The following is a 21475-nucleotide window of genomic DNA, read 5'->3' on the forward strand; positions in this document are numbered from 1 at the left end:
GAGGGTAAAGTCTGGATTGTCCCATTTAAAAGCAGGTTCCTGTGTTTATCATTAGTTGACTACTGCACACAGGTACTTTATGGGAAGAAATTAATGTCAGAAAAATGATTTGTGGTCTTCAGATACAGGGTTATTGCAGAGATGTGAGATAGTAGCATTCATCAGATGTTGGAAATATTATAATTAAAAGAAAGGCCATTTTTGGGTAAAAGTTAAGCAGCTTTCCCTTATGATATACATATTTACTCCTCAAAGAATGGAATTCTTTTAACTTAAAATCACCCAGGTAAAAACTGGAAGTTTAGTTTCCGTGTGATGTCTGGGCTCTCTAGAGTATCACTGGAAACAGAAAGGCATTCAGAAGGTAGTTTATTCCCTTTGCATTAGACACACATGTTGTGACCCAGAGCTGCCATCAAAGAGGGGGCCCAGACAGGTGACATAAACTAGACACCTAGCTTTTAGATGGGTCCAGGCAGAGAAAATGGATTTCACCCACAGAAAGTGATTTTGACATACTAGAAATGCAAAACCTTACTGTAAAACAGATTGTTGCAGAGCAGTTACATCCCAGGCACTAGATGAAGGCTGGATGTTTAACATCATTCCTCAGTGTTGCTGACTTACGAAGATGACTTCAAAAAGCTGGTAATTAACATCTCTTGAATGAGCAGTTTTAATCCAGTTCAGAATGCGTGCTTATAACAGTTTTACCCATCTGATGTCTCTTTGTGGTCATTTTTTTAACTCTTTAACCACACAAAATAAGGTACTTGTATTGGAACAGTTGTATTCACCCAAAAGAGTGATCAGTGTCAGCTTCTCAGGCAAGAAAAGCATGTTTTCCATAAGGTGGTCACTGGTGGTGTTTCAGGAGGCATGGACACCTTTGTATGTCCCGTGCAATGGTTGACAATGGCTGAAATTCTGCCCCTCCTACAAAATTAGCTAGAAGGTTTCTCTAGAAAATTCAATTAGCAGAATTTTGCAAGAGCCTTCTTCTGATGGTGAGGGTAGTTCTGCCTTGGCTCCAGAATTTTTAGGATAACCCCATTCATTAGCAAGGAGGAGCAAAAATAAACAGAGACAGGCGTGAGTGTATTGTAACTGACTGTGATTTAAGAAACGCTATACTTGCCAGAGGCACTTACTGAGAGGTATATAGAAATCTAACAATGTTATCAGAAGGAAGCCCATGGTTTTGTTTAGGTTCCCATGAACACTGTTTCACAAACATAAAACATAAGACATATTTTGTTATCCTCAATTTGTTCTTCTTCTTCTCCCTCTCTCTCTTTTTTTTTTTACATGTGTGTTTTTGTCTCATCTCTTTCTTAGGCTTGGAAATCTCATGGGATGGAGACAGTTTTGTGGAGGTCATGGCCGCGCCACATCTGAAAGGCAAACTCTGTGGTCTGTGCGGCAATTACAATGGGCACAAGCGAGATGACCTGATTGGAGGTGACGGAAATTTTAAGTTTGATGTGGATGACTTTGCTGAATCCTGGCGTGTGGAGTCCAATGAGTTCTGCAGCCGCCCACAGAAAAAACCCGTGCCCGAGCTCTGTCACGGGACAGTCAGGGTGAAACTCCGAGCTCATCGGGAATGCCAGAAGCTCAAAGCGTGGGAGTTTCAGAGCTGCCATTCGACAGTGGATTATACCACATTTTATCGGTAAGTGTGGCTTGCTGCGGAGGGACATTGTAAGTTATTGTGCAAGGCGAAAAACTGCACAGTTGACCTAATTTCAGTAGCATTTGAGCACATGCTTTGAGCTGCTTTTGCTAAGAATTAATGTATAGGCTTAGAGTTATGATATGATGAGCTTTTCTGAGTCAGGAATCAGAAGAAGATGGTCCTGAGCTAATAAAGACCCAAGCAGCTGACAGTGAGAAGGACAGGCAGGCTTGTGATCACCTAGAGAAAAAGTACTTTTGGAGTCTGAGGAAGGGAGTTCAAATAATTTTGGTGAGCACTTTCTGATTTCAAAGTCAGCTGTAGAGTTGAGGCTGGCTTTAATTGCTGTTGCTTGTGGTCCGGAGAAGTGTGTTTTCACAGAGACATTTCAAAAATGACTTTATTAAAGCAGGGATATTAAATATTACTAGTGCCTTTTGGATGACGTAGCTTGTGGGTTGAGAGTCTGAAAGGAGAGAGTTAACAAAAAGTGCAGTGCATGCCCATCCTGCCCTGGGAGCAAAGGCAGGCAGATGAGGATCTAGAAGCCTTGTCTGAGTGCATTATTTAAGATTTTTTTATCTTTAAAATGCTTCCAGCCAAAACCACAGAGACATCATTTCTGTTCTTTAATTAGCATGAGTTTATTTGCCCCTTATTCAGTAAATAAAATTGGCTTTTCTTGTGATTGCCTGACATAAAAGATAAAAGCAAGCTGAATCAGAGTTGTATGGTGGTGGATAGAGCTGCCTGATCTCTGTGCTCCCAGCTTTCTCCACTTGCACACATCTGCTGAACTATTGGGCTTACTAAGAAAAGCTTTCTAAAATGACTCAATTTCCCTTATGAATTGCTTTCCCTCTTCTTTTATAATGAGACAGAAAGACTTTTATCTACCCCAGCAGAATATGTCTGGGACTCGGAAATGCTAGAAGAAGATACACAACTTGGCTTGTAGTCTATATGCTTCTGCATTTAGTTTGTTATAGAGCATCCCTGTACTTGGAACCTGGCAAAGAGTGAAGATTATATTGTGTGCAGGTTATAATACTTTATCTTTTCCGATGGCTGGAGATACAGCAGAGAGCACTAGAGATACACACACACGCACATGGGGTCTGTTGAATGCATTTCAGCAACATTCCCAGCTCACTTCCATCGTCCTCTAAAGGTAAGTGATGACAATCCAAATGGAAAACAGGCACAGAGAGATTTGTTTCATTTTGCAGTGGATTTTTGTCCCTTTTTTAAAGCAGCTCATGATTAATTTAGTGCAATACACTTCCTGACACCACAGCAGAAAATGATTTATATTTTGGCTACAGCAGCCAGAAAAAAAAATTCTCTACATGCTTGCACAAGAGAATTACCATAGAGTATTTCTGTTCCTTTAAAATGAAGCCTTCTATTTGTGCTGAAAAGACAATGAAATCAAACAAGTATTTAATTTTATTATGTTCTTTTGTAGAAAAGTCTATTTTTCCCTAAGGAAGGTTTATGTTGAAATGACCATCATATTCTGTCAGAGGTAGCTGTTTGTTTCCTTCCATGTAAATGTTGCCAGCTGTTAGAATGCTCAGCTCCCAATACAGGAATCAAGGATAAATATAAATTAAAATTAAATAATGCTATTTAGTAGAATGCTACTTCTTGTTAGAAACTGACAAAGTTATAGCAAGCAATTTATTAAATGACCATGGCCATTTCTCATACTAGGAAATTCCCACAAGGAGATAATGATTATGGGACACACATTCAAGAAAGTTTTGGGAACCTTTCTAACATAAATCTTTGCATATATAAATATGTCCATGCATGTGTGTGTATGTTTGTGTATATAAATATAAGTACTTAACAGATTTGCTTTTTTTTTTTTTTTTTTTTTCAAATAAGCCATTGCTGGTGATGTACTTTTGCAAAAAAATTAAATTACAATTAAAATAAATTTAAATTAACATTTACAACTTTTTACTGAGGTCTTTTAGAAAAGCATGTTTAGTCAATATTTTCTAATTTCAGGCTAGGTTTAACAAAAAATGTCCCAGTTCTGCTTTTGTGACTATGAACAAGCTCCTTAGCAGTAAGAAAAGAGAGAGAATGGTAGGGTCAGGTTCTTTCATTTTTCTGTTAAGCTCCTATTTGAATTGAAGAGCTTCTCAGTTTTCTCCCTCCAACATTACGTATTATGGAATTTTTCCGTTTGAAATACTGCATTCTCATGAGTTAACGTTTCTGAGTCATTCTTCCCTATATTATCAACACTGCCTCATTTTCATTATACTGCACTGGTAGTGACCTGCTGTTAATAAGAACCCTCAGAAACAGAAATAAACTCAGCAAGAACATTACAAATTAGGGCGTGTTTTCTCCAAATACCCAAAAAGGCAGCGAATAATGCATTGCAAACCTTTGTCTGACATTGTGTTACTGGGGAGATGCCTGTGAAGAAGTCTCAAATTCATTTTAAGTCTCATTCTTCTTGCAGCTCTAGTTTCTGCTTTCATTAGCCATCCAAAAAACATATACAGCAAGATTGTCATGATTGTTAGGTGAATATGGTTAATGTTTTAAAGAGCAGAGATACAGTTGTATGGTTGTGGGGTGAAGAATAGCTAAATCCTGAGCTTGACCTTGATAGATCTGTGACACCTTAGGAAAAATGGTCGTGCAGCTTGTCCTTAATCCTTTTTTTTTAAATATTGTGACTTTGGTGACTTTTGTTTCTCTGCAAAGCGCATGGTAGAGTAAAGCACAATATAAATGTACAAGAAAGGACTTTGAAATAGTCCAGACTGCAAACTAACAATTTTAGCTTCTAATTTTATACCACTCTTTTAATTCTTTGTTTTGTAACTAGACATGTTTTATGAGCTTTTAATTATGTTTTGTTTTGTTTAGTTTTGGGTTGGTATTTTTTGTTTGTCTTCAATGCATTGCTAGTTGTTCAGTATTCATGAGTAATACTCTAAAAATAACCCTCAGGGTTGAATTTTATGGAGGCAACTTCATTAAGCAGGGAAACAATTTTCAATTTCCAGGAGATTTTGGTAGAGTCTGGTTGAAGAAGAGATTAGCAGTGACAGTCATCACCACTGCCACTTGTCTATTTTGTTATTTTATTATGGCTAAACATCCTGGATTAGTCTTTGCCAAAAAAGAAACAGTTACCAAGGTTACTCAGTAAAAGTTTTCTAGAGGGGATACTTTGACCATGTAAGCAACAAAGCTTGCACTCACGCTCCTAATACTGCTCTTGAGTATAAGCAGTACTAAAAATAGGTGATACCATCTGAATTTCTCATGCTGCTGTTACCAGAAAAAAAGCTCTATCACATTATCAAGAAATATTATGGTACTATTTAAGCTCTCAGATGAGAATTTGGGAACTTAGGGGATCTGAGGAAGAAGAGGACTTTCTGTGCTTGCCAAGCTCCATCCCATGGCTGATCTCATTGTGTATCTTCAGGCTGTGCTGGAGCAGGAGCCTGGAGATGACTCCAGCCCCAGTGAGGCCAGGGAGCAGGTGTGGGGGGCAGGTCCCCTGTGTGCCCCCATCCCTGCTTTGCTCAGCCGTGGCTGACACCTCTCAGGACCCTCCTTGGGAGGCACAGGAACAGGCAGGCCCAAACAGGGGTTTGGGGACCACAGTGAGAGAGGCTCAGCAATACTGTGTGATACAGGGACAAGTTGGCCTGCAGGAGACACTGTAAAGGAAGGCAGAAGACTAATAATCTGTCTGGAGTACTGTCTCCAGTTCTGGGCTCCCCAGTTTAATAAGAACAAGGAATTACTGGAAGGAGTCCGGTGGAGAGCTACAAAGATGATTAGGGATCTGGAGCATCTTTCTTATGACGAGAGATGGAGAGAGCTGGGTCTGTTCAGCCTGGAGAAGAGAAGGCTGAGAGGGGACCTTATTTATGCTTATAAGTACCTCAGGGTGGGTGTCAGGAGGATGGAACCAGACACCTTTCAGCGGTGCCCAATGATAGGATGAGGGGCAACAGGCATAGAATTAAGCACAGGAGGTTCCATCTAAACATGAGGAGAAACTTCTTTGAGGGTGATAGAGCATTGGAACAGTCTGCCCAGAAAGTTTGTGGAGTCTCCTTCTCTGGAGACATTCAAAACCCTCCTGGACACATTCCTGTGTGATCTGCTCTGGGTGAACCTGCTTTAGCAGGTAGGTTGGACTAGGTGATCTCCAGATGTCCCTTTCAACCTCAGTCATTCAGTGATTCTGTAACACCTTCCCTTGTTAGCATACGTGGATTTCTGGTAGGTTTTTAAAAATAGTTTGGTATCACCAACAGATTTGGAATGTGACATCAATGTGATATCAGTATATCACTATCACCCATCTCTAATATACCTGCTTGGCAACTGAGTTCATAAATGACTAATTAGACATTGCTCAAGATTCTCACTACTGCCATAAGTTTGGAAAAATATTCGATGTCTTGCCTTTACCATGCAGTAGATTTCCTCACTTGAGACTGGAAAATTTGTGCCAAGCCTTTTGTGACAAAAATTTTGTGACAAGCCTTTTTATTGTTATTACCCTTATTATTATTATTATATTTCTGTTGTTGTTGCTATTGTTATTATTATTATTATTCTGTTTTTAACAGACAACAGCATACCAAATAATTAATTACTGTTTTTCTCTTTTCTAATTGCCCTAAGAGGTATGTTTTTCTCTCAAACAGTTGAATTAATTATATTCAGTATTTGATGGCAAGCAGCAATTAACATAGTAATAGCCTCATTTGTTTGAATCTGTTAATCAAATACATTCAGGAATTGCAAATCTACCTTATTGCAATTCTAGTCTTAGAGGTTCCTTGTTATTGTGCTGACATTGCTCCACCTTAGCTCAGGTTAATCAGTTAATGAGTTTCTCTTTCAGTTAACCAATTAACTTTATACAGTCAACTGCTGCATTCTTGCAGCTTTTATAAAGTTTTCCACTTAACTAGAGAAAATATTAATGTTTAGAGTTAGAGCATCAATTGCAATGTTGTTTAGTCCATCAGCTCCCTATTATTAAGTTTGACAGATATGCTGTGAATGGCTGCAGAGAGCATGTGAGCCATAGCATTGCTAAGTTAATTACAAGCTCTGTTTAAAAGATGGGGACCAAGGGTTTGTGGCTTTGAAGGAGAAGGTTTGAAGGTTTTTTTCCCCTGTTAACAATGATGTCCTACAGCTGTAAAATTCATGTGGTTATGCCCGTATGTTCACACAGCAGGGTGGCGCAAAAGAAATGTAGGCTGAAGAATGACTTCTGAAAAGCCGGTTTCAAGTGTTAAAGGGGTGGATGGAATTGAGATCTCTGGAGCCCTCCGCGTGCTGCCAAGGGGGCATATTGCAAAATTCTCTCCCCTGAGGTTTCCTGGCCCAGGCTGTGCATGTGGGCAGAGCAGGCGCCTGCACTGCTTCAGCTGAGGCTGAGCTGCCCCAGGGCTCATCTCTGGTGTAAGTGAAGTGCAGCTGTAGCTCTGACTGCTCACCAGGGTCACTCCTGTCCCTGCACCAGCTTCCACATCTGTCTTTCCACCCCTCCAGGTCAGAGCCAGCTTGTCCACCCACTTCAAGACAGGCTAGTGGTGTTGGCTCCAAGAAAAGGAATGATGCATGAAACCATGGCTGGTCCCCTTGCAGACCTGGCAAAGTGCGAGGTCTGTTGTTCCCACTTGCCCTCCTGCTAAGGTAGGGATGGTCCCATGCCTGTCAGACCTCCTGCCTGAAGCTGGCCCTGAGGCTGGAAACTAGCGGGAGTGTAACCACAGCAAAGGAGCTCAGGATGAAACAATTTACTTGGCTTCTTGGGCAAATTGTCACTGTGCAGCTGTATGAGCCAGGGGGCTTCTGGTTAGAAAGGAATCGAAAAATATTTGAAATAATAATTGTATTTTTTAAAGCAAATCTGCACTAAGACTTAAGTTTTCTATGAGCTGGATGCTCTACTTTACAGTCTGCTCTGTTCAGCATCTTTGAGTCTTTCATCCATTTGAAGCTACCACGGGAACTTCAGTTGCTTGCATTGTTAAGTGCTTAATAATTCAGTCTTTCTATACAGAAATATTCTTCTTTCTAACATGCTACTTATACATGGTGATCCTTGCAGATCTGCACTGGAGAAATGTGCAAAGGACTAAGCCTAAACATGTAGGTACTGGGAGAGCTGGTCTTCCCAACCCTTTCAAGAGTACTGGTGCTTGGGAACACATTCTCCACACATTAGGCTGGGCTGCCTACTGCCTTTACTTAATGCCTGCTATGCGAATGGACGTTATTCCGCAAACCACTTCTAAATGCCAGCCTGTGCATCTTGTGTGAGGCTTGTGATGAGCTCACTGACATACAAGTAAGAGGCACCATGACTTATGCTCCTGGTGTCTGACAGTGCTAACAAATGGGAGAAAACGGACTTTGTGGTGTCTGATGCACTTCGGGATTTCTAGAAGACAGTAATGAAACTTTGCTACCTATTTGCGGATGGGAAGGAGTACCACAAAAATACTGCATATATCTGAGTCTATAGATATCTATTGTTTTAAGCCTCCTGCTTGAAGTATTTTTCATCTGCTGTAGCCAAGAGTGAATGCAAGCTGCCAGAAAAATACTGTTTAGATTTAAGGATTAGAAATTTGGATTTCGACAAATAGGTTGAGTGGTCAGCAAAGATAAATCTGAAGCCAAGCTGAGTTAAATTATCTGCAGATCATGATTCCTCTTCATTTTTCCCCCACATCCCTGCCCCTGGTGGGGTATTTTTCATGTAACCAAGCCCCATCCACTTGTGTCTGTTTAGAAAAGCACCTCGGGAATTTGAGGCTAGAAAACATTCTTCTCTTTGTATCAGTGGTTATTACAGCTGTAAAACATCGAAGCAGTGCCAGAGGATTCACAGATGTCTCCTTTCCTGTTGAGGTATTGAGAATGGGGGGGATGAGGGGTGGTGAGGGCTCCAAAATCTGACAAGGCCGTGGTGTTGGACAGACACCATTCACCTGGGACTGTCTGTGGCTTGCTTCCATCCGAGAAGCACATGCTTCCCCGATGACCCGCTTTGTGCTTCCCTTTATGAAAAGATAATGATTTTTTTTCTTTTTTTTTTTTTTTTATAAAAAGGATTTTTTTTTTTTTTTAATTGGAAAATCAGATGAAGCCTCATACTACTCTGATTAAAACCCAGGGAAATTTCCTTTCCTTCAAAGAATGACATACCTGGAATGTGTTTGTTTTGCTTACCTAATTACAGGATCACAACCCTACCTGATGCTGTCCTTTTACACTGAATGAGATGTTATTTCCAACTGATTGCAAGAACAAAATCAGGCTTGTTTCCTCTCTTTTCTAGGAAATAACTCAATTTGTGCTTATCACACATTTAGGTATATAGACACTTACTACAAAAACCCACTTCTGCCTAGTAAAACTTAATTCCTTTCTGCTGTATTACCTGTCTCAATGAAATTCAAGTCGGGTGTTTCATAACCAAATTCTATCTTCCTCATTGCGCAGTGTCTGACAGATGTGAGACTCTCTATGAAAATGTGAGATCAGTTTGACAGAGGCAAAAATGACCCTGGAGGATGGTAGGAACTATGGGGAAGGGAGGAGATGGGGAGGCATCTAGCAGAAAAGCACGGTACCATAAATGCCCTTCTCGTTTGTCCATATGGACTGCATTCTCAGAACTTGTTTTTCCTGGATTACCTTTAACATATGTTTGGTGGGGTGGTTTTGTCCCTTTTTCTATAGTGCCTTGGAGTCATGGGATAAGATCCTTGTTCACTGAAGTAAATGGGAGTTTTGCTAAATTTGAGTGACAGGTTTTCATTGTTGTGAGTGTTCCTGTTCCATGCAGGTTTATTATACTAATCTCTTGCATCAGTTAGTAATGCTTGGTTGGCCTTCCCACCATTTGCTGTACAACAGACAATTCAAGAAAGCTTCACCTGATTTAGAGAGGGCAGGTCTATTCTTTACTGGGGTAATCAAAGTGAAATGCATGCAAATTGGGGCTCCCGGGTCCTATATATTTGCCACTTTTTCTCCTAGTTGAAATCTAAGGGGTGGCTTTCCAAGACAGAAAACCTAATTTGTCTGGCCACAGGCAACTGAGAGATCATTTCTGTATTTCACTGACTTGAGCTCACTCATGGCTCGTTCTTCTTGGCTGTAAGAAATTTGTAGAAAAAGCCTGCAGTGCTAGTTCTGCTCTATCTCACACTTTTCAAAGCTTATCTGATAGGCTTTTAAATGTGCCCTAGGCATAACCTTTTCAATACAGAGTTCTCCTTCTGAAATATCCTTATTGAAGCTGCAATCTTAAAATGCCACTATTTCACAATAAGTGTGAGCGTGCTGTAGGACTATCACGGCAAAATACAAGCTGTTGTATACACTAATAAATATTTTTTGAAAGGGCCCTTTCACATTCTTGAAAACACCCCTGAAGTTTCTGTTATATAGTACAATGCATAATTTTTAAAAAGAAGAAGACAGCAGGTGTGGGGAGCTGGTAGAAGAGCAGAGTGATATCCTCCCTTGTGGAAATGTTTTAAAAGACTCCACCTGCCATTTGGTGCAACTTGATCCGTTCCCAAAACAAAAATACTTGCTACACTGAAGTATTCTTTTTAGCTGTAAAAATACCACCCCCCTCCCTTTTTTTTTTTTGGAGAGATGCTATTCAGAAAGTTGTCAGCATCATCAGAGGAAACCACCCTGTGTCTCTGTCAGGTACCGCAGAATTTTAACTACAGCTGCTACAAAATCCTAGACCTCTGTTCGATCTAATTTAATTAACCTCTAAGACATGTTCACAGAAGGGCTTTCGTTGCTAGTTTGTTTTAATTTAATTTTAGCTTTTTATGTTTTAAGCTTTATTGCAGTATTGATTTTAAATAAAATCCAGAGATGCTTAGCTGATGGTGATATGTCTATTTCTGTGAATAAATAATTCAAGAAGCCAGCCCATCGGATCTCATATTCTGCCTTGGGCAGAGGCTAACAAGTGTTGCAAGGAAGAGGAAACCCACCCATACTGTAGCTGGCCAACTGTGCCATGTCATATATGGTGGAGAAATCCCTTCCAGGCCCCTGAGATGATCAGTTTACATCTCATAGCATGAAATTTTAATTACCTTTCCTTTAACATGCGTAACTGCAAAGCTACTATATTTCAGCTCCTATTTTAAGCCACCTGCAGTATATCCTGCCTAATTAGACACACAGCAAAGATGAACGAGGGTGTTTATAAGCAGGCAAATGAGACGAACTTGTGGGAAACATTTTAAAAATAAGCTTAACCTAATCCTCCTGTTATTCTTCTGAGTTCATTTATGCTTCTGGCAGGATAACCAGACAAAGCAGGACGTGAGCTGTGACCGGCACAAAAAACTTTTTTGTAGAAAGTTTGCCTTAGGAAGGTTTTGACAGCTCTGAGCAGCTTATCAAGCTTGCTTTTGCTGTTGTTCAGAGACCCAACTTGCCGCATGAAAGGGATATATTCTGGAGACTTTATATGGGTTAGATTTAACTGAAAGCTTTCTTGTGGGTGTTTTTAATAGCTGGAGGTTTTTCCTTCAGTTTTGCTGTTGTTTTCTAAGTCTCACAGGGCAACCAAAAAAATCTGGTGTGTTCCCAGTATTTGAGGTCTCTGGGGACCTTTGCATTATGTCAGCTTTTTAGTAGCTTTCTGTAGTATAAAGTAGCAATCCAGGATAAAGGCAAATCTGCTCCTCTCCTGACTGTCCCTGTAAGGGCTTGCTGTATAGATAGGCATGTGAAGGTCCTACAGCCCACACTTGCTCCCTCAAGTGTGCAAAGTACTAGTGTGTAAAGCAATTAGGTTCTGTTAATTACTCAAGTCTCATTTTTCCTTCAGTCTTCACAGCACATGAAGGCGTCAGCACCTCACATTAGCAGTGATTTATGCAGCCTCACAAACAAGCGCAGCACAAGCCATTTCAGGAGGCCTCTGCTGCTGCCATTCAACCTGCAAAATTTTCGCTCGCTGGGCAGCAGAGAACCAAGAGGAAGAGCAGGTCAAGCACCAAGCACTGGCAGTGCGGTGAGAGGCAGGCACAGCCCTCATTTAAGTGCAAGCACAGGGGTCCTATGCATCTGTATGTGGCAGGGCCAGCACTGATGAGGGCTGGGGCATGCTAGCAAAAGCTTGTGATTCCCCCCTGGCAAATCTTGGCACCTGAGGATTATTGTACCCTATGGCATTGCAACACCAGAGCAAAAAGCAGACTCAAGGGAAGTAAGGCAAGAATGGGTGGAGGTATTTGTGCTTATATGGAATATGTATTTATCCATCTCAAATATTTACCATCACAATCCCTAATCTTGGGCAAGGTAAGCAGCACAGGCTGGATGCATGGGTGTGCGTGTCAGGTTCACCCACCCTTTGAACTGTTGAAGTGCCACTTAGAAACACTTGTTTGTGGCTCTGGTCTCATAGTTAACACTGTCTCTGGTGAACTTGTCAGACCAGGCATAGACTTACGCTAACATGGTGAGGTCTCAAGACTGGAGAATGCAAGTGCCATCCTGGAGCAGGGGTAGATCTGAAATGCCACTGGACCCCAAATGCATCATAAATAGTCCCTTCTTTACCCAAAGAGAGCAGTAGGATTGTATTTTCATCCAAATGGAGAGCTCTGCATATGTGAGAGCAGGTGCTGTGATTTCAGCTCTTCATCATGATATGCAGAGGATGAGAGCATTTAAGTCTCTCTCTGACTCCCCCACTAAAGCCAGTTGAAATTAAAATTGGTGGGGAATGTGCTGGGAATACTAAAGGGAGTTGGAGCCATATGTTTTCTTGCATTCCTGTGTACTCCTACAAATAACATTCTGTTTATATCATATTCCTGAAACATAAAAGTTAAAATAAATCCAGAATGTGAAAATTAATAACAAGTTATTTCTCTTATGATCAGTCCAGAGGAAGCTGTCGTAAGTGTTAAGGTATTCAGACAGCTGATTTTTGTACATCAGCTCTCAAGTGAGGTATGTAGTTTACAGAGAGGGAGTGCTTAAGGTTATGTAGTCTGTGAGTACATGAAGTAAGAGGCTGTTGAGGATGGTGGATGCCATGGCAGCAAGAAAAGGGTTTGTAAAGTTCATTTCCTAAGTGCTCCTTCTCAGCACTTTACATTTTCAAATTGCAGTGTAAACATTTAATTCTCACTGCACCCATGTTTAAAGTTGTTGAAATGAAGAAAGAGTTCTTTGCTGTGCAGGAAGCCAAGAGCAGATTTGAGATTAAAATGTGAAAGTGCCCAGTTCCTGGCTTCAAGCTCAAGTCCTTCTGATGGGATTTAAGAGGTTTCACATGCACAAGAAAGGTATTGTCTTATTCTTGTCAAAGCCCAAATTTTTCTCAAACTTTCAGAAGAAAGCGTTGCTGGTCTTTTTAAGAAGGCACTAAATCTTCTCTACTTCTGTAAGGCCCTCATAATTCTCTATGCAGCAATGCATCTTTGGCAAGTAAGAACCTTAAAACAAGGACTGAGGCATGGACTATAAAATACTTGCTTTTGGAGCGGAAGGAGTCAACATGCAAGAAAACCCCATACTTTGTTTTTGGATATCAAGGATCTGGCTGAGATTTGAAAGCCCATTTTTGTCATTCTGCTCATCTCTCTGTCTACACCGTTCTCTGATGTGCTGATTTCTTAGCCCATTGTTAATGAAAAAATTTACATATTCTCTGGAGGGACATTTTTCATCATGGCAAGGTGATGACATAGATCTTAGATGTTCTAGGTGTCCTCAAAGGGTGACATAAACTTTCAATTATTTCAAGATTTGCTGTGGGTAGAGAAAACTTTTTCAAAAAAGGCTTATAGACTGCATGGCATGAAGAATAAACTTCTTGGCCTTGTTTCCAAAGGCAAAAATGATTTCCTGACAATATAGAAAGGGATCACCCAGATGACACTTGAAGGGGTTGAAGATTGTTCTTTAATAAGAGAAGAACTGCACAGATGCCACAAACAAGTGGCTATTTTACCTGTCATTGAAGTTGTTAACATGCCCTCAGATTTTTTTCACTAATTACGCTGTGTTTTGTCTGTGTTTGCAATATGTAGTTCCAACCGTTTGCATCATGATTCCTGACTTTACAGAAGATCCAGATCTTCACTGCAATCACTAGCAGCAAATATCTGATTTAAAAAATACCCACAAGCACAAAATTGAAATACAGTATACAGACATTTCAGCCCATTAGTAAGGGATATTTGACTCATCTTCCAGATCTCCTTTAACCCAACTGTATTGATCTCCAGATAGTTTGTGTCTATGGTTAGTTTGATCTTTAGACAGTAATTTCAAACTGGTGTCCATCCATCCCCTGAAGATGAAGAATGCAGTTATCAGGCACCTGTGAAACACGTACTCTGCTTGGTCAGGCAACATTACACAAAACACTGTGGCAGAAAGGCAATGAGGGAACAGCCTTCTCTGGTGGGTTATTCTCTTCTGAGCCTAGGCTTTCTCCCAAGACATTCAGGCTGCTGCCTGACTTGACATAATCTATTCCATAGCCATAGCCTGTGTTATGGAGCAGCCAGGCAGTATCCCTGGCCAGGATTTCCATCTGTTTTTCGAGGTGAGGAATTCACACTGAGTGGTTCTCTTTATCAACTGCACGCAAACTGTGCTGTCTCGTAGCCCCCAGAGTTTCCTTCACCTGTGTCTTTCATTTCTCTTTGTTTCTCAATGCTGTTCATATTTCTTTCCAAATGATAAAGTACTTGGCCAGGAACATTTTTAGTTATGGAATACTGCAGGGATTTTTTTCAACATTCCCTATCTATGGAAGTTAGTTTTATATGGGCAGAAGAAATTTAAATGTGGCACTGGAAATAATAACTCTTGCACCATAAAAAGATGCTATTTATTATCTTCACTGTCCTTGCAGCAGATGCAGGCAATGAGTTCAAAGTTATGCCAAGGTTAAAGATCCTGTGCACATGCTTGGAAAATTGTTGGTGGAGTATCTTTTAGTTCCATAACCATGATGGGCCTGATCAGCAGTGGTCTATGCAAAATGTTTGAAAGCTTTTCCATATGACTAGGAAGTCAGGAGTTGACAAATTTCCTCAGTGTTCGTAATTAAAACCCAGAAAAAGATATTAAACAGTTACTGGTTTCTATGTTGTGGTCAAAATTAAGATTTATTGACTTGAGAACCAATATTGACTGAGGGGAAACTAAACTTGATTTTTCCCCTAAGGCCAACCAAGTCTGGATGTTGACTGAAAACAGAAGGTTGCATGGTATAGACATCCATTAGCAACATTTTCCAAGGACAGCAACATGTTTCTTCCACTTTCAGAATGACTCCAAAGCTTGTTATAATGTTTGTTACAACTCTTCACAGAAATTAGTGTTACAGTGTTGCTTTAGAGAGCCTTTTAAATTGTGGATATGCCCCTTCAACATACAATTGTTAGGGTTATGTAGAGTGCGTGAAAATGCTGGCTTGGTAGCCTCAGAGAGGGAGCATTGTGTGTTGAGTATGTACAATGTGAAGAGCAGCAACAGGAGCTTCTTGCAGCATCCTACTGCTATGTTTCCACCTCAGGCTGTGACAGCACAGCTTGCTGAAGCCCATGGTTGGTGTCATCCATGTATCTGCGCAGTCCCTGACTGTCTCAGAATTACTGCAAACAATCTGGCGACTTTTGTGACATGGGCTTCTCTTTCCTGGGAAGCAAGAAAATGCAGCTGAACTCATTCCAGGTCACCACTACTCTTGCTTTTGTGTTAGAAGTTTATAATTTGAAAACATCAGGTGCTTGAAAGAAAAGAGTTTGAGCCAGGGAAGTCAGAGATCAGAGCCTGATCTCATAAACCAACATTTTACATGATTGTCATTCCTACATATACAGCATATGTATTTTGCCTGCTTCTGACTGTTGCCTGAATTACATTGCTTAAAGATCTGAAGAGTACAATTTTTTAACAGTTGCTATGAAATTAATCTCCTGCAGATGCTGGCTTGAGGCTGGCAGCATCCTTCATTTTCAGGCTTAAGGTACTAATAAAATTCTGAAGTCTGCTTTCCATTCTGATGTGAGGAAGCCTTCCAGTTTGACATGAATCAACTCTTTGATTCAACTTTTGTCAGTGACATGAGTGGGGCTAGTTCAGCTCTCAGGGCTCTAGACAGGATTGTATTTAATGAAATAGCCCAATAGCCCATTCAACAGTTAGACTCAGGGAAGTAGTTTATCCAGGAGCTTTTGACACGTCCCTTCTTTGGCAGCTTGGAGCCTGTCAAATTACATGGTCAGACCAAATTCAGGGTTCTTAGTGGCTCAGCAAAAGGATTGTTTTGTGAGCTGAGTGGGAAATGACCAAGAGAGGGTAACTATGCTTATGTGCAATAGGAACAGAAACAATTTTTGTAATATTGAGTGTCAACTGCAAGAAAACCAGCTTTATCTTAAGACTAATGCTATTCCTGAAAGACATCAAAGAGATGTTTGGTTTAGTTTTCAAGACTTGTTTTGGTTTTGTCCTCCTCTCTTGTAGCATCCACTGCCTGCTTTGAATGGGAATGTTCTGGAAGTACAGTGACGCCTCACTTGTCCTTTTGGCTCAGGAAAATACATTATGTCCTGGTAGCTGGTGTTTCCAGGAAACAGTAATAATTTCTCACAGAGTTTACCAGAAGCCAGTTGCCTCGACGTTAAAAACTTTGAGTGTTTCTGTGTATGTCTTGTAAACATGAATGCTCTCTTTCTGTGCAGTAATCCAAACGAAAGTGTGAAATAATACCTTTTATTTTTTGTTTGACCCTTTGCTTTCCCTTTTTGCAGTACAGGTGTGACAGTGATGAAGGGACATGTTTACAGGTCTGTGAGGCTGCTGGAAAAAAGATCCCTCCCAGGGCAGTTCACAAAGTGAATCATTAGCCTGACCGTGACAATAAATACCACCACAGAGAACATGCAAGGATTTATCCAAAGGTCACATTCACCCAGAAGGTTTCTCTGCTGAAATCAGCTCACAGCTGTGTTAAGATTAAAGAGTGTCAGAGAACCACAGTGTGTGCGATTTTTTCACTCTGAGTAAAATATGACCTGTTTGTCTAACAGACCCAGCTGAGGGATGCTAGTGTCAGACTGCCTTGGGGCTGTCATATATATTTCCAGTGGGTTTTTAGTGTTCAGAAATAATCTCCTCTTTGATGCATTTATCTGACACATCCTAAGCTCCTGCAATGCTCAGGAGGAGATCTTCCTCCTGCTATTCTGAGAACTTTGATAGTCACTCAGAAAAGGGAAGGGTAATGGCAACAGCCCAGACAAATGACTGAGGTCAAAGTCGTGCCCCAAAAATGGAAGCAGGCCTAACAAATCACTTTTCTTCTCATTTGAATGTGCTTAACATGCAGTAGGCCAGGCTGTGATGTGATAAGGAATTTACCTGCAGCTACGGGCAGCTGCTGGGGTGACTAGTCGCTGATGGGCTTCAGTAAAACCCTTGCGAGAGTTTTTATGGATGCGTGTAAGGACGCAGTTGTGTGGTTCAGTGTGTGGCAACATCTCCATGTCTAATCTTGTTAACCTGATTCTTTCATTGATAATATTTTAAAGTCAGGAGTTTTGCCCTTAGTGGCATAGAATGCACTGTAGCCCATGGTTGCATGATGTCTTTCTTCGTCTCTTTTACATGCAGATAGCATGTGTTTTCTCCTTCTGGCTTTCTGAGCTCAGGCAGGGCGCCTGGTGGTATTCTCAACAGTGACAGTCTCCAGTATATGCCATGGAAAAATGCTGTTGTGGCAGAGAGGGACCTGGAGTGTTGCTGTTCTGAATGTTCCTTGGGAAGCAATTGTGGTTATTGTTGCATCTGTGCACAGTAAACAAATTAATCTTCTGACATTTGTGTTGCAGAAAACACCAGAGAAAAGCCATGAGAAAGTTTAATACAATTTTAATTGCCCTTTGTCATTTCCTACCCACAAGTCATTTAATTCTTTATCAGAGGACTCCACATTGGAGGTTCACATGTGTTGGGTGTGAGGGAGAGAAGATCTGTTGGTCTCTCCTGCTGGGTTTCCATTGTGAGTTGATTTTTCTGAAAACACTCAGTGGCATGTTTTTGCTCTGTATTTTAGAGAAGCTTCAAGTGATCACCTTGTGAGAAGTGGACCCTACAGGGGACTACACAACAGATTATGGGCAAATATCTTGACAGACCAGCAAGAACTCTTTAGAAGCCAGGTTGAAAATTATGTATTTACAGCCAGTAGGATTAGAAGTGACCTTCGTCTAGACTGACAGCTCTCGCAGCAGTGTAGCCATGCTGGTTGTTTTGATCATCTCTGAACCTACTTTCTGTTGTCGGAATTCCACACGTTTCTTATGTGGACTTGATCTGGAGAGTCACATAATGGTTGTGGGTTGTTATAAGGGATGGTTTTCCATGTGTATTAGCCTTCAAATATAGAAAGCTGCCATGAAACACAACATGGGAAAAGAGGAAAACACCTAGGGCTGAACTGGTGTCATGTTTCTATTTTAGTTCTGAAAAAACCCTGTGTCTATATCCAAATTGCACGAGACAAAATACCTTAAATCTGTTTTCTTAGCTTGTGCAGGACTCCTAGAGGACCTTAGTCAAAGAAGAGCACACATCTTTTGGCAGAAAACTCAGAGCTTTATGTCAGGGTTTGTTTTTTTAATTTTCTTTGTTAAATACAAAGCTGATCCAGTTTCTACGAAGAGGAACAGTACCCACTTTAATGTAACATTTCTCTGTGTTATTATGACACTAAATAGAAAACCTGCGAGCAGTGTGGTGATACACTCAGCTCTACCCAGTTAGACACAGGAAAAGACCAGAGTTGCATTGTAAGGAAGTAATCCTTTTTCTTCAGGTTTCCAAGGGCTTTCATTTTGAATCTCCAGCGTTTTTTAGTATGCATAAAAGTTTTTTGACACCTTCAGGAGGTAACTGGTGTTTTGGAGCTGGGTGAATAGGAGGCATCTTAGCTCTGCCCTGTTGTCACATATGAACCAGCTCAGGGATACCTCAGTCAAAGTCTTAAAAAGTGAATATGCAAGATAAAGCCTCCAAATTCAGAGTGAATCCTCTAGTCAAGTGCTACTGTAGAGTCTGTTCAACCCCACTGACCTTATGGTGCAGGTGGGTTATCAGCTGTTCAGAACATGGGCAGCCGTTTAAACCACTTCCATGGCCATCAATGCAGAGTTTTGCAGATGCAAATACAATAATATTATCAATAATTGTACCAAAGGCTGAAATATTATCAATCATTGTACCAAAGGCTGAAAACATGCGCTCAAACCACGCAGGCAAAAAGCACTTTAAAATTTATTTTGGATCTCTTTTATACATCCACCCTTCTCCTCTGTCGCTCTCTGGTACTCTAGCTCTATTGACACATGCTTGCAAAAGAAAAATCATAACAAAATTGCTCTTTAGAAAAAGACCTTGAAGCAGCGACCTTCATCTGAACTTTACGTCATGGTTTCCATTGGCCGTCATGCTTGGAGCAGTTTGAAATTTCCTGGCGGCTTATCCATTGGCTCAGCACTTGGGTTTTCACTTTGTCTTCATTGCCCAATTAGTGGGCAAGGAGTAGAAATGTGCTTGTAGAGGGGCTTGTTTTGCTGGGTTTGGGTCTCAAATGAACCGAACAGCTTTGCTAATGTCAGTGTTCACTGTTGAGCTTATGGCAGGGTTGCTGTGGAGTGTGTTTCAAGGAAGACAAGTTGCACAGGCAGGCTGTAGGGGTTGTATTTGGCATCTTTTCCAGTTTGATGACTGGAGTGCTGAGGTTAGCACCAGATTTCAAAGTCCATATGAGCTGGGGTGAGAGTCTGGTGCTGAGGGCAGCAGCTGGGTGCTTGATCTGCAACTCACAAGTGAAAAGTATTTGCCATTTAGCCGATCTCTGGTATCTGCATTTTCTGACTTACGTGTTGTGTGATTCCTGTGATGCCTGGAAGCAGCAATAAAAGTGGATTTAGAATGAAAAGGTTCAGTTCTGCTATGTGGTCTTTTAGAGTGCCATAGGTTTTCCTACACAGGTTTGTGGGAAAAGGGCTGCACCAGGGGACAGTGGAGTTTGTTTCATGTCCTAGGAATTTGCACTCCAAAAAGAATATGAAGTGGTTCGAAGTTTCCTGCAGATAAGACCATTGAGTGCGACCGGCAATGCAAATGGAATATCTAAGTGGACAAATTTATTTTGACTGTTGCTCTGTAAATGGATATCTTTACAGGGAGTGTCTCTTTGTGGTGCAGAACATGCAGAGGTCTAGGACCACATATTGCCATTTGTTACGGGCTCCAGGGAATGCTCTCAGTACAAGACCTTAATGGCAGGGTTTTCATCTGTCTCACTGCAGATGAGATGATTTGCTTGAGGTCACCCCAGGACATTGCACGTACAGATTCACATGTCTATTCAGGATTAATAGAAAAAGTGTGGTTTAAACTTAGCCAAGAGTACTGTGCAACTGCATGCAATGAACCATAGGGCCTGAGACTTCTGCTGCATAAAACAATAGAGCTATTTTATTAGGTAATACAATGACATTATCAATAATTATAACAGTAAAGAAACATTGCTGCTAGCCAAGTTGTTCTTCTCAGCCTTTAACCTGACATTTCCCTATTTGTTTAATGAATGGAAAAAAAATCTCTGGATCACTTTATTGCATAAGAAAATGGGAAAAAGAAGATACATGCTGGGGTTGTCATAATGACTGATGGAGTCTAGTCAATTTAACAGATTTTTCACAAAGTTACTGGAAAACTGCTGCTGTTTTATTTCATATTATAATATGGGACAGCACTTGTTTCTTCTGTTGTCAAGACAAACTCTCCATTTTGAATGTCACCCCTCATGATTCCATTCTTGACCTGGATACCTCAGGCCTGATTAATCTAAAACAATGCAGCCACAACCTTGGGCCAGGAGAGCGTATGTCTAGCAAAACAGGTAACTACTAGACAAGTAATATGATAATAGTGATGAGGCAGGGGCATCATCCACCTCTGTGCATATTTCCCAGTGCTTTTGGAAGTCAGATGCAGCAGACTGTGTACTATGCTTGCCCTTGCAGAGGGTTGGGATTTGGAAACACCAGATAGCACATGACTGTGGTGCTCCAGGCAGCATCAGAGGAAGGCCTAGGAAGCATGTGTATCCCAGAAACATGAATTATATATCACTCTGTGGTCACAAGGTGTGATCTGTACATTTTGTTCATCCTCAGGAATGCACTGGAAGTAAAAATAAAATAAAAAAAAAAAGAGAGAGGCTTTGCCTACCTTGCAGGGACAGTCTGAGGAACAGCCTTGATAGAGATGAAGTGCCTTGCTAGGCAGAGTGATGGAGAGGATGGCAGATAGGGTCAGATCCAGCTCTGCCATTCTCTCCCTGCTGAAGACACGACTTGTGTGCTACATGGGACAAATCACTTCCCAAATTGTCGCCATTCCTGTGCCTCCCTATGACTGAGTCTCTAAGGGGAAGGCAGAGTTTCCTTGGTTGGATCTGACCATGGACTTGAATATGCAAACGAAAAACGTAAGACTTGGCATAATTTCTCACTTCCATCCCCACAGATGTGAGATCTGACCATCAATACAAACACTTCAACAACGGCCTTTGGTTTGAATTGAGGCTGGGGCTGAAAGCTGTTTGCATTCAGTGAGCAGTACACAAGTTGCATTAAATGAGGTGGTGACTTCCCTCTCTTTTTAGACATTTACACAAAT

General features: G+C 41.0%; 1 protein-coding gene across 9 annotated transcripts in view; it reads left to right on the forward strand.

Annotated features, from left to right (window-relative positions):
• BMPER (BMP binding endothelial regulator) overlaps nt 1-21475 on the forward strand; it is a 158603-nt gene that overhangs the window by 103819 nt on the left and 33309 nt on the right. For all 9 annotated transcript variants that reach the window (XM_065055159.1, XM_065055162.1, XM_065055158.1 and 6 more), the window contains one exon: nt 1339-1675. In XM_065055159.1, the coding sequence (XP_064911231.1) occupies nt 1339-1675 (337 nt within the window). The remainder of the gene's footprint in view (nt 1-1338; nt 1676-21475) is intronic.

The sequence above is a fragment of the Columba livia genome, chromosome 2 (assembly GCF_036013475.1).
Source record: "Columba livia isolate bColLiv1 breed racing homer chromosome 2, bColLiv1.pat.W.v2, whole genome shotgun sequence".
NCBI lineage: Eukaryota > Metazoa > Chordata > Aves > Columbiformes > Columbidae > Columba > Columba livia.